Source organism: Nycticebus coucang, chromosome 12, assembly GCF_027406575.1.
Source record: "Nycticebus coucang isolate mNycCou1 chromosome 12, mNycCou1.pri, whole genome shotgun sequence".
Lineage (NCBI taxonomy): Eukaryota > Metazoa > Chordata > Mammalia > Primates > Lorisidae > Nycticebus > Nycticebus coucang.
This window is the reverse complement of record NC_069791.1, coordinates 97,070,131-97,082,224: the sequence shown is the minus strand read 5'-3', so window position 1 is coordinate 97,082,224 and position 12,094 is coordinate 97,070,131. Positions and strand designations below refer to the sequence as shown.

The following is a 12,094-nucleotide window of genomic DNA, read 5'->3' as shown; positions in this document are numbered from 1 at the left end:
GTCATGGCACCTAGAACCTGAGTCTGAGAGATGCTTGATCCGAGGAGCTTGCTGTGGGTTTTCCCAGAGCCCAAAGTGAGCTCACGTCATCACGGCATCTCAGGGTAAGGGTTAGGGGTGACAGCAGTGTTTCTCAAACTCCTCTTGCCCTGAATCCTCTTCCTTTCTAGGGGTGGCCATCCACTGTGCCCCCAGGCCAGGGAGACTTCCAATCCCTAAAAGGTAAGGTGGGAAGGCCCACCCAGAAAGTCCTCCCTGGGCTCTGTCCCAGGGCTGGATGGCTGCAGCCTCTGTGGTGGAAACTAGAGCCTGAGAGAAGAGAAATGGCACCTGAGGTTCCCAGGCAGTGACAAGCTGGGCATAGGGGTGCCAAAGTGGGCTTTGGCCATGTTTGAATATTGGCCCAGGGAAGTTCTATGAAATGTACATGGAGGGCCCTGGGGCTTCACAGTGCTGCTGCATTCCTGCTTGGGGCCGTCGCACTGGCTGTGTTGCCCTACACCTGTTCCAGCTGCCCCTGGTGGCTGGAAGCCACTCAGCCAGTCCTCCTCTCTCAATAGACACTCTCTAATGAGGCAGCCCCAGGCCACCCCTCCAAGGAGGGTCACTGTGTCTGGCCATAAGGAAGGTGACTGCTGACTGGAGTCTGGGGGCAAGCCATGCAGGAGGTCAGTCCTGCCTCCTCTACCAGGTTATAGGCAGGATGGTTCCATTTCTGCACGTGTGAACCTGCATGATGCTGCCCAGCAGAGCAGCCTCACCTGTCTGCTTGGAGAGAAAGGAGAAGTGTAGAGCAACAGATGTGTGGGAGTGCTGATGGAAAGCTACAGAGAGGGTGTCTCCTGCAGACCTGGGGACCCTCTGGACACCTGGCTCTGCTCACAGTCCCCTACAGCCCCACCAGGAAGCTGTGGATAGGTGCCTGGCTGGGACCTGTCTGCCCCAGTCTGACCCACAGCACTCCTCGCCTGGCCAGCCACACCCCACCTCCAGACACCTTGAGGCAGGGTGGGTGGCCGATGCTATCACCACCAAGTACAGGGAATGGGGCAGCCTCAAGTCCTGCTCCTACTGGCCACAGTCCAGCCAGCCCAGTCCTAGCTCAGAGAGCCAGCGTAGGCAGGACCTGCACTTTCTCAGAGGGCAATCTGGGCTCCAGGGGCCACTCTTGGGTGGGCTTGGAAGATGTGGCCCACTCCCCGGGGACAGCAGTGACCACCTATGGGGGGTTCCCCAGGCCCCTGCCCATCCACCCTCCATTCTCTGCCATGGGAAGGCCAAGCTAGGCCAGGCTGGGAGGGAGGCAGCGAGCTGTGAAGGCCACTGATGCCTATCGTGGCCACAGGGGCTGGCGGGGGCCCAGCAGAGCCCACACTGGGTAAGCAGCCCTGAGCTACAGAATGCAGGGGGCACCGTTTAACTACAGGGAAGGCTGACATTAGTGCTGCCTTGCTGGACTTGGGGGCTGGAGAATGCACAAAGGATCCCTGCCCACCCCCAACCCACAGAACATAGGACAAATCATCCTGAGCAGCCCCAGACTGCACATGCCTGCCTCCCACCTCCCTTCACTCGAGTACCCTCTGCTGGAAACCCCCAACACACCCCCAGCCCCTCCGGGAGAGCCCAGTCCACAGGAGGAGGGTCAGGATCCAAAGGTCAAAGTCCAGACATCATCTTCCTGGGAGATATCCAAGTGGTTATGCCAAACAATAAAGAAAGGAGGCTTAGACAGGGGTAAAGGCAGTTTCTATTTTAATGTCCTCAACTATGATCAATAAATAGCTGTGACCTCTGCTGTCCCTGGGTGACCCCAAGGACGAGCCTTGGCCACAGCTTGGCAAGGGTCTATCCACATGCAGGCCAAGGCTGGATGGGTCCCAGGCCTTGGCTATGGGGCTGAGGCAGGGTAGGAGGGGGGCCCAGGAATGCAGGAGTGGGACCAACACAGGTGGACTGCAAGAGCTGGGATCAGACCTTGGCAACTGGGGTGCTTGGCAGGATGTCTTCGGGGTGCTGAGAGCTCCTGGCCCCAACACAGGGGCCCCAGCCACTGCCAGCAATGCCAGGGTCCTCAGGGGCCTGTAAGGGGAGGCCCGGGGGTGGGACACTGGAGTCTGCCTCACACTTGGTGGTGTGACCAGAGAAAGGTTCTGGTGCTGGAGGGGCCATCATGCTAGGTGACTCAGGGGTCCCTGGGGCCAATATGGGGTGCAGTTCAGCTGACCCCCAGATCCTCTCAGACCCCTTGGTGGGCATGCGTTTCACAGAGAGGTCAAGGGGTATGTCCGGTGGCTGCACGGCCCGCTCCAGGGCCTGATGAATGGTGAGCAGCTCAAGGCGGATCCTGCCCAGCTGCTCCCTCAGAGGTCTCGGGGCCAGGCCCCCTGCAGGTGCCAATTGCCCCAGGCGTTGCTCCACCCTGGTGAAGTCGCCCAGGGCCCGTGTCAGGTCCTCACCCATGTGCCCTGGACTTCCTGGCACTGGGCCCTGAGCCTGTGGGGGGAGGGACCCCTGGGGGCCAGTGGTTTCAGCGTCTGTGCCTGGCTCCTTGTCCTCAGGCCAAAGCATGGCAGATGGAGCGGTGGGCAGGCTGTGGGGCAGGAGCTGGTGAGAAGGCTGTGCTGCCCCACCGTGCCCCAGGCACTCCCTGTGCCCTCTGCTCCCCATGGTCCCCCACCAGCCCAGAACCTGGGGACCCCAGAAGATAGGCCCTGGAGCCCAGCCACCCGATCAGCCCTTAGATCCCACCACCCTAGACCTGGGAGCCCAAGACACCCACCTGCTCTGGGAGCAAAACCTGGCCAGGTCAGGAGAGGTCTTTGGGAGCCTGCTCCCCAGAGGTAGCCTCTTCTTGGGGTCATACTGGGCAGTCTGCTCTAGCTCCCCCTCCTGCCCTGGGTCCCTAAGGGTGCTGCAGGGCCAGGGCCCCCCCAGTAAGCCAGGAGCGAGCATCCCAGGGGGGCCCTTGGGGCGGGGAGGGACCTTGGCAGAGGCAGCCTTCCCGGCTGGCAGCCCTAGAGCATGCTCCAGCAGCAGTGGGCAGTACAGGCGGGGGGCCAAGGCTGGGCGTTCAGCAGGCTGCAGGGCTGGGAAGGCTGTGGCTGGGGGCAGCAGGGGGCCAGCTGAGGCCAAGAAGGGTACATGGGCTGCAGCAGCCAGTGAGGGCCCCAAGTAGGAGAAGAGGCCTGGGCCGAGAGGGTAGTTGACTCCCAGTAAGGACAATTGGAGGCTCTGGGCCTCAGAGAACTCTCCTGGGGTGGGTGGGGGGTAGCAAGGGGCATTGCCCTTGGGGCCGGATGAAGCCACATCGCCCACAGCTGTGCTCCTTAGGCCCCCTGGCTTCCAGGACTCAGCCAGGAGCCCACCTGGGCCCAGACCCTTCTGGGCAGCCCTAGCCACAGGAGGCAGGGGCCCTGGGGACCCCTTGGCCCCAGGTTTGGGGCCCCCACTATGGTGTAGGGAGAGGATGTCAGCAACTGCCAGGTCAGGTGTGGTGGCTCCTTGTGGCTGGCTACCAGGGTCTGAGGAATCTCCTGGGAGGGCAGGGGTGGGTGCACGGGGCCTGGGTGTGGCAGGAGCGCGGCGGCACGACCAGTCTGGGGAGTCCAGCAACAAAGACAGGGAGTCTTTGCAGAGGCTGTACTTCATGTGGTTGTACAGGTGCGACTTCTCTAGGCAGGTGAAGGGGCACTGGAAGCACTTGTAATTGTAGGGTTTGCCCCAGGGCCGTGGGATGTAGTGTGGCTTCTTGGGCTTCCTGGACCGTGCCCTGGTCCCTGTGCACACTCTGCTCGAGCCTGGCTCTTGAGACATTGCAGCTATTAGGCAGGCCCAGGCAGGCCTGGGTACCACAGCCACCTGCAGATGTGAGGGCCACTGTCAGAATTAGCCCCGCCTCTGACTGACCCTTCCAGCCTCCCTTCAGGATTCCTCAGGCACCAGCGGCAAGAGCACAGGGGTCCCCCACATCTGTCCTGCAGCCCTCACCCTTCAATTCCTCTACATGTACTTTCAGGGTAGCCAGATGTAGCAAATAAAAACACATGACACTTAAATCTGACTCAGATAAATAGTAATTTTTTCATTTTTAGTGTGGCCTAGGTAATATTTGGAACAGACACTAAAACATTATTCACTGTTCATCTGAAATTTAAGTTTACCTAGGCATACTGGGTTGTATCTAGTGACCCTACACGATTCCCCAACCCTGAGGCCATCCAGCCACAGGCCAATTTCTGGGATAATTCAATTTGCATCCAGCTCCCCAGCACCAGGCCGGCTCCTGACAAGCACCCTGAGAGTGATGGAGCTGGTCCTACTCCCCTCCAGTACCCCCTGCTCTTGCTGAGCCCCTGCAGTAAAAGCTGCTGAGACAATAAAACCAGCAGAAGGCCCTGTGTCCGTGTGCACATATGCGTGCACACCCATGCATAGGCACGAGTCTGCTCCGGCGGGTGTCAGGTGGACACTGAGGGTCTCTGGGGGGGCAGACCAGGCTGATGGGAGTGGACCTCACAACACGGCCCCACGGTGCAGCCACCTGCTCAGCCCAGCTCCATCTGGGTGGCTTCAGGCAGGTCCGCGGCCGAGCCTGCAGTGGCCACACTCAGCCAAGACCCGCTTCTCCCCATGCCCCGCACACTCACTGGTAAGCCACTCTGCACTCCATCTGGGCCGCCACCTGGGCTGTCCACTGCCCCCAGCGTGTGCCTATGTGACTGTGTGGGGTGCACACAGGCTTCGGGTGTGTGCACAAGCACGAAAGGCTCCTAAGGTGCCCTTGCACTGTGTGGGGAAGCACAACCTCTGCATCACTAAGCCAACTCAGGGCTGGGTGTGCTAAGTGCAAGCCCGGGCACCCATACACGCATCTCACCCCTACACAGAGTGGACCTGGCTGTCTGTCCATTGAGAACACACAGCACATTGAGGCTAATGCAGCACAGCCCATGTATATGCACACATTATACACTACACCTGAGGACACATGCAGACCTGGCTGGGACTCACACACAAGCTCACAGACACACTCATGGACACAGGCATCCAGGGCTGACTCCTCATAGCTCATGGATGGCCAGTGGGTGAGTGGGGCAGGGCTGGGCACAGCACCCTTTATGCTGACCACCATACTTTGCCCATGCAGGCAGTTATGTCTACTGCCCCCAAAAGTTGGGTGGGTGCCCCTGTTAGGAGACCAGGGGTGGAGAGATGGAGTTGGGTCTCCATTGAGGGGTCTGTAGGCTGGGAGGGTGGGGTAAACAGGAACTGACTGCCTGGTTTTCAGCCCAGAAGGTGTGGGGGTTGGAAGAGGGGGCTGAGCCTGGGGCTCCTGGGGGCTGCCGACCAAGCCTGGACCTGGTGATGGATGCAGAGGCAGCCCCTTCTCCCTGTCCCCTTAGATATGGATGACAAATGGGGGTGTGGGCTCTGGCAACAGAGGCAGCAGTACTGGGCCATCGATCATCCAGCCCTGGGAGCCACACAGCTGTGCCAACTGGTGCACCGCCCACCCTGCCTCTCAGCTGGGATTGGGCTTCCCTTCAGATCAGATCTGGGTTGGGGGATTGACCAGGAGCCATCTCAGCAGCTGCTGACCCCACAGGGACCCAGAGGATTCCAGCACCCATCCAGCATGTATGTACAGAGTTGAAGACATCTCCAGACACTAGCCAAATGCACACACACAAAGGGACATACAACCCACACACATCCTCGCTAGTGACTGAGTATGGCATCTCTGGGCAGCTTTAACTCTGCCAACCCAGACATCAGGGCACCACTGACCTTACCCAGTCTGGGAGAGAACAGTGGTGGCAGAGGGGGCACATGAGGTCCCACCTCAGGACAGGACGGGACACCCAACACCTGGGGCCACAGACCAGCCACCAGCAGGTCACAGCCCCCTGTTTCTGTTGGCCCTCTTGGAACTTCTGGGGCACCCACCGGCGGGGTGTGGAGGTAGGAGGGACCAGGCAGAGGTGGGGCTGGCTGCGACCCCAGCGCCGTTCTTCAGTCCTCCCCAGTTGCACCCCTGAGGGCAGCCCTCCCTGAGGACGCGCCCAGGCGGACCCTTGCATGGAGCCTGGCCGCTGAGAAGTAGCAGTTCGGGGGCCGGCTGCCGACTCTCCAGGACTCTCCGCGCCCCGCGCCCCTCGCCCCTCCGCCCAAGCTCCAACTGCACCCCGCGCTCCCCGCACCGCCTCAATAGCTACCCGGCGCCCGGCTCCCCGTGACCTCTGCGCGGGGCGAGAGCCAAGCCCCCGGGCGCCGCCAAGTCTGCGCGAAGCCCCGCGAGGGGCGCAAACTTCCCGCGCCCACCTCGGCCCACGCCGGCTGCGACCCCGACCTAAGACAGGCTCAGGGTTGGGCGGCGACCGGGATTGCCGAAGGGGAAACTGAGGCCCGCCGCTGGGAGCGAGCCCCGCGGGGCTTGCGGTCACTCACGTGGCAGCGAATCTCCGAAGCCTCCGCCACCGGCCGCGTCCCCCGACGCCGAGTCGCACCCACCGAAGTTGGCAGCAGGAGCGGCGCGCGTGCGCCACGGCGCTGGGCTCCGCGGGGTGCTGCGACCTCCGACCGGGCTGGCGGAGGAGGAGGTGCGGGGGCGTCGGGTGTGGGAGCGGTCCCCAGGTTCCTCAGATCCTTTGGTAACTACGTCCCCTGCCCCTGAGTCGCCCTCGTGCGCACTCACTGACCTTGCGCGCCTGGGACCGGTTCTGCGCTCTGGGGCTCCCGGCGGCCGCGGCGGCCGGAGTGGCGGCCGGTAACACCGCCGTGCCGCCCGACCAAGCGGGACTGGCGGCGCAGGTGTGCGCGAGTGAGGGGCGCCTGGCACCGTCCCCGCCCCCGTCGCCTGCAGGCTGCCGCGGGGGTGCGCAGAGGCGGCCAGGTCTCTCGGGGTCCCCGCAGCAGTGTGATGGGGTGTCAGCAGCGGAGGGCGCCGGGAGAAAGGCCGTCAGCACTCATCTGTCAGGGCTCTGGCCCCTGACAGCCACCTGCCCACCCAAACCAGGGCCTTGGGGCTGAGCCCCAGGACAGGGGGGGCCCTCGGGCCGGAGCCAGCTAGGGAAGGGCAGAGCTCGGAGAAGGGCGCCAGAACTGGCTCAGTCCGTGGAGTCTAGCTGTTCCTGGTGACCCCTACCCTCTGTTTCCTTTTCTCAGAGCAGGAGGCTAGGTGAATCTGAGCCCCTCTACAGCCCCTGCCCACTGATGGCCACCACCTCAGGCTGGCCGCAGTGCACTCACCCCCTTCTGGGTGCACAAACCCCAGCCTTCCCTGCCCACTCCCTTGGGAGGTGCCTAGGGCTGCACCAGACCATGCATTTACCTGCTGCTGAAAGGACCCCTCCTGAGGGCCCCACCGGGAGCTGAAAGGCAGCGCCAGGGAGGGTTTGAACCTGGGACACACCATGACTTGGTAATGTTCTCATGGTCAGCAGGGCTCTCAGCCTCACTTCCCAGGCTAAAAGATTCCAAGTTGCTCCCTGAGCTGTCAAAACTTAAAGGTCTGTGGTCCCACTTCTCAACTGGGTCCTAGCAAAAATTGGCTCGATCAGCCGCTATGTCCCAGATGTGGACACAGATGCGTGGCTTTGCTCCCATGGAAGGTACCTTAACCCAGAGATGTGTAACATGGCACTTCAGGCATTATGGGGACTCCAGCCAGAGGAGTGAATGCTGCCCCAGGAGGGCTCTTTAGAGGCACAGAGAGCTCTGTGAGGACCTGGGGTTCACTGTAGGCTCAGCCATAGGCTCCTGGGGTGTCCCCAGCTCAGGTCAGGGGACAGGGGTGCCATGGGGAAGAAGGAATGAGAGGCTTCTGGGTGTCGCCCCTTGAAGTGGTAGCCAGAGGAGAGCACTGGGTCCAGAGTCCCTGTGAGGTTAGCCCTGGTTTCCCTATTTGCAGTGATGGTGATAGCCAGGGCTTGTGCTGGCAGGGGTCACTGTGGTGCTGGCCAAGGGTTCTGAGGGTGAGTGCCCCATGTCACCTTCCTTGACACAGCCCCTACTCCCATCAGAAACAAGTCCATGGGCGGGGGCTGGGACTGTGGAGGGTGCTGGGGGTGGCAAAGCATGTCAGCCTTCTCTCTGCCTGCTTGGCCTGGCCCAGCTGACCAACTGACCGTGCAGGCAGCCCCGGGCCGGAGACAGCTTGGGCAGCCGTCATGCCAGCAGCCCTGTGGAGAATGGGAGCCAGGAGGCGGCTCCTGCCCACAGACCCTCTCTGGACATGCTCAGCTGGGCTTGGGCCCCTCCTCACAAACACAGACCAGAGACGCTGGGGACCCAGGTCAGACCAAGACAGTAGGAATGGGGACTCCAGGCTATAGTCCCTCAGTCCCAGGGCTGCCCTGTGAACTCTAGTCCCGCACTGGTCAGCCACATGCTGATCCCTCTGAAGGTGTGGAAGACACTATAGCTGACTATATGGGAGATGGGCTGGCTAGAGGCTATGACCATCGTCCAGGGGAAGGATGGTGAGGCCTGGGGATCCCTGGTCTTGGGATGCCCACCCAGGGATCAGCATGCAGGGAGCAGAGCCCAGTGAGGCTCAAGGACCAATGGGCCCTGTGCAGAGGAGGCCAGATAAGCAAGTGGGGTCAGCTCTGCCCAGCAATGGAGTGCCCCCTTAGGGCCTTTCTTTGCAGAAGTGTGGGCCCGAGAAGGAAGGGCAGTGTCCAGAGGCATGACTTGGCCACATCTCTGAGCTTCTAGAAGGGTCTGTTTGAGGATACTGGCCTTGTTCTGGGGCTCTCCAGTGCTCCGCTGGGCTATACCTGGGCAGCCTGTGCACAGGGTGGGGGTTAGGGATGTATGTAAAGCTAGCACACTGGTTGCTCAGATGACCATCGCCACCATGAATGGCCAGGTGAGACTGGGTCATCAGTACAACCTCTGGCCCTGCGCTGTCTGCCCGAGGGGCTCCCTTGCTGGTCCCTCCTGCTGTCCTACTGTGATTGTGACCTGCTGCTAGATTCCCGTCCACACTCCCTGGGCCCCCCATCTGGAGAATAGGTGGTGGGATACATAGTGTCTGGCCACTTCTGGCTACAGTGGAGTCCTGGGTGGGGGTGAACCTGGTGTCCTCTCCAGCTAGTCTTGATGCAAGAGGGGTAGGGACCCATAGTCCCTCTTTCTGCCTCCAGCCAGAGACTCATTTTGGCCATTAACTTTCTTTGTCTGGTCTGCCCATGGCTGCCCACCTGTCACCTCTGTTAATGCTGGATTGTGTGTGGCAGGGTGGTGGTGGGCAGGATAAAGAGCCAAGGCCCAGGGAAGGCAGGGGCAGCAGCAGTTTGGCAGGCCAGCAAGGTCTGTAGTGGTATAGTACAGGCCCAAAGGGGGCCTGTTTCATCCCCTCATTGTTGGCACACAGCTCTTGCTGGGACTGGCATTGGGGCTAACTGGCCTGCACCTGCCCATGGGTGGAGGGACAGAGGTGTGTTTGTCTCACAAGTGGCAGCAGCTCTGGGAGCCCAGGGTGGGGCTGGTGCCGCACAGGGTGCTTGGCCTGGGATACACAGCAGCTTCCTGAGTGTGCACAAGAACCCCAGGCCCAGAGGGCATCTATATCCTGCAGGCAGCATTCTCTTGCCTATTTAGGATGGCCTCAGAGGCCCCAGGCTGAGAGGCTGGGCCCAGGGCTTTGCCTGGGACAGGGTCAAGCCTTGAGAGTCCTGGGTACCTGCTACATCACAACAGTGACACAGGAGGGCTATGAGGGGTTGGGGGGCAGGATTGTGGCCCATAGGAACAAGGGCACAGCCAGGGCCTGGGGATTTTCCATCTGGGGTTTGTCTGAGCTGGTTCATCCTCTGCTGGGCAATGGACCCTTCACAGTGGCCTAGGCCACTCCTTCCTGCCTTGTTGTGGCCCTGGCCACCCTAGAGACCACTGCCAAGAGTCCAGCATCCTTCTCCCAGCCAGTGCTGTTCCTCCCCACATGCTCCATCCCGGACATGCCAGGTTATCATCCTGCTGGTTGGGGTGGGTTGAGGTGTGGGGCTGACCCTCTGTGATACCCCTTGAAGGGGCTGAAGGTGCTGAGTGTGAGTGAGCTCTCTGTTGAGGGAGGCAAGAGATATGGGCTAGGAACCTCTAGAATCAGGGAGTGGCCAGGATGGGCAGGCGGGATATGAGGCATAGGCTGCCTGAGCCCCCACCCGGTCTCCGAGCCTGGCACTGGCCAAGTGGTGCCTGGGGCCGACAGCAGCCATATGCTGGGGAGAGGAGCCGCGTGTCGCTCTGCAGCCCCCAGGGCCGGCCTTCCTGGGCCTGTCACAGATGATTTTCCCCGCCTGAGTGGCAGGCGGGCTGGCGGGTGGTGCTGTGGGGGCCTCCAAGCTGGCCCTGTGTCCAGGCTACAATTGCCCTAAATGGCAGGACTGCCCATTCTTGGGCAGACCAGGTGCTGGGCCTTGGGCTTAAACCCCCCCGTATTTCACAGAATACTCCCCGCCTGTCGTGGCCTTCCCTGTCCAGTTCCAGGCTGAGGGGCCTGAGAGGAACCCTGTCCAGCCAGTGGGGGACATGCCCTCCTGCTCAGGCATGGGTGGGGGGCCAGGGGTCCACATTGGGCAGCCATGTGCACTGGGCAGGTGGGAGAGGGCCAGGAGCTGCAGGCCTGTCAGCCCAGCGCCCAGAGCTGTGCAAAGGGAGGTGGGAAGGATGCAGTTAATTTGTACACTAAGTGCTTCTGACAGGGGCGCCTCACAAGTGAGAACACGCCGCCACCTGCCCTGAAGCCACTGTGGCCAACAGCACTGACAGTGAGAGGCTAGGAGAAAGAGGGGTCCATGGGAGCACGAGGCTGACCTGGGCCAGGCCAAAGGGGAGAGAGGGCCAGGGCCAGAAGCAGGGGCAAGGAAGAGACAGGGAGGGTGAAGGAAGGGATAGCTCCTGGCACTCAGGACTAGTTCACTGTTGCCTGTGGCCAGGCTGGCACACACCCACAGAACTGCCCTCATCCAGTTTGTGAGGCCCTGGTGGGGCCAGGCTGGCCTGGCTCTGTCTTATCTCTGGTCTCCAGGTGGCCCATACCTCCCTGCTGGACGCCTGCCTAGGCTCTGGACTGATACCTCTGTGGACCCCTCCCCCACCCATTCCCTACAGGCTGGGGCCTAAAGGCAGAGAGAATAGTGCTGGTTGAGGATAGCCAGGGTCCCGGGGTGGGCTGGGGGAGGATGACAGGCCTCTTACGCTGATGCTGGCCGCACCCCATGGCAGGAGAGCTGCGACCTTTGGCCACTGTGGAGACTCCTGTCCTGCTGTGCCAGCAGAGGGCCTCCTGATGTGGTTCATACCCTGAGCCTCCATCAGTCTGGAGGCTGCAGAAGCCAGAGAGAGGGTGCCAGGTGCGGCAGGGACAGAGGAACAGGAGCCTTGGGAGGCCTGGGGATCCCAGGACACTCTGGGGGGGGCTACAGCCAGGTCTATACCAGGCATGAGGGTGGGTGTGTGCCTGGTCTCATCCCACAGGAGAAGTTTCCATGTGGCACAGCTGCGGTGAAGCAGGGCAAGCGACCGCGGGCACGGAGGTGAGATGTGTTGTGGCAGCTCCCCCGCTGCCTGAGGCCCGCCTGGAGCGAACACTGCTGGTGGCTTTAATTGCTTTCACATTCGATAGGCTGCGGGTGACAGGCCTCTTAGGCCGATGCTGGCCGTACCCCAGCCCCCACTCCACCCAGGCAGCAGAGTGGCAACCTAAACAGGACAGGACATGGGACAGAGGCCCCTCTGGGAGGGGATTTGGGTGCTGAGTAGGAGCAGGAGTTGCTGCCACCTGCTGCAGAAGGGGACATGACATAAAACTTTTCTTCCTACATGCCCCCCTCAATCCATTTGCTCCTGACGATGGATCAGTTCAGGAGGGGCCTCAGACTTCTCTCTGAGAAAAGCCATTCTTACATACTGTCCTGTTGGCCGTGAGCATCCGTCTTGTGAGGCTGAGGCTCTAGGGTCTGGTATAGCCTCTGTCCCCTGCCCTGACACTAAGTCCTCCCAGACATGTCTCCATGGCCTGGCTCCAGCTGCCCATTGGAGGCTCATGGTGATCTGACCTCTGTACTATGCAGTTCCCCCTGGGCCT

General features: G+C 61.5%; 1 protein-coding gene across 2 annotated transcripts; it reads right to left on the bottom strand.

Moving 5' to 3' along the window:
* Positions 1–1,749: 1,749 nt before the first annotated feature.
* Positions 1,750–7,593, bottom strand: PRR35 (proline rich 35). 2 transcript variants are annotated; one of them, XM_053556909.1, is made up of 3 exons: positions 6,451–7,593; positions 2,783–3,861; positions 1,750–2,593 (listed from the first exon to the last, which is right to left on the bottom strand). In XM_053556909.1, the coding sequence occupies exons 2-3, from the start codon at positions 3,814–3,816 to the stop codon at positions 1,972–1,974; spliced, it is 1,656 nt and encodes a 551-aa protein (XP_053412884.1). In that variant the 5' UTR covers positions 3,817–3,861; positions 6,451–7,593; the 3' UTR covers positions 1,750–1,971. The 2 variants fall into 2 exon arrangements, with proteins under 2 accessions (XP_053412884.1, XP_053412885.1); XM_053556910.1 differs by having other exon boundaries at positions 6,702–7,593.
* Between the last annotated feature and the right edge of the window lie 4,501 nt (positions 7,594–12,094).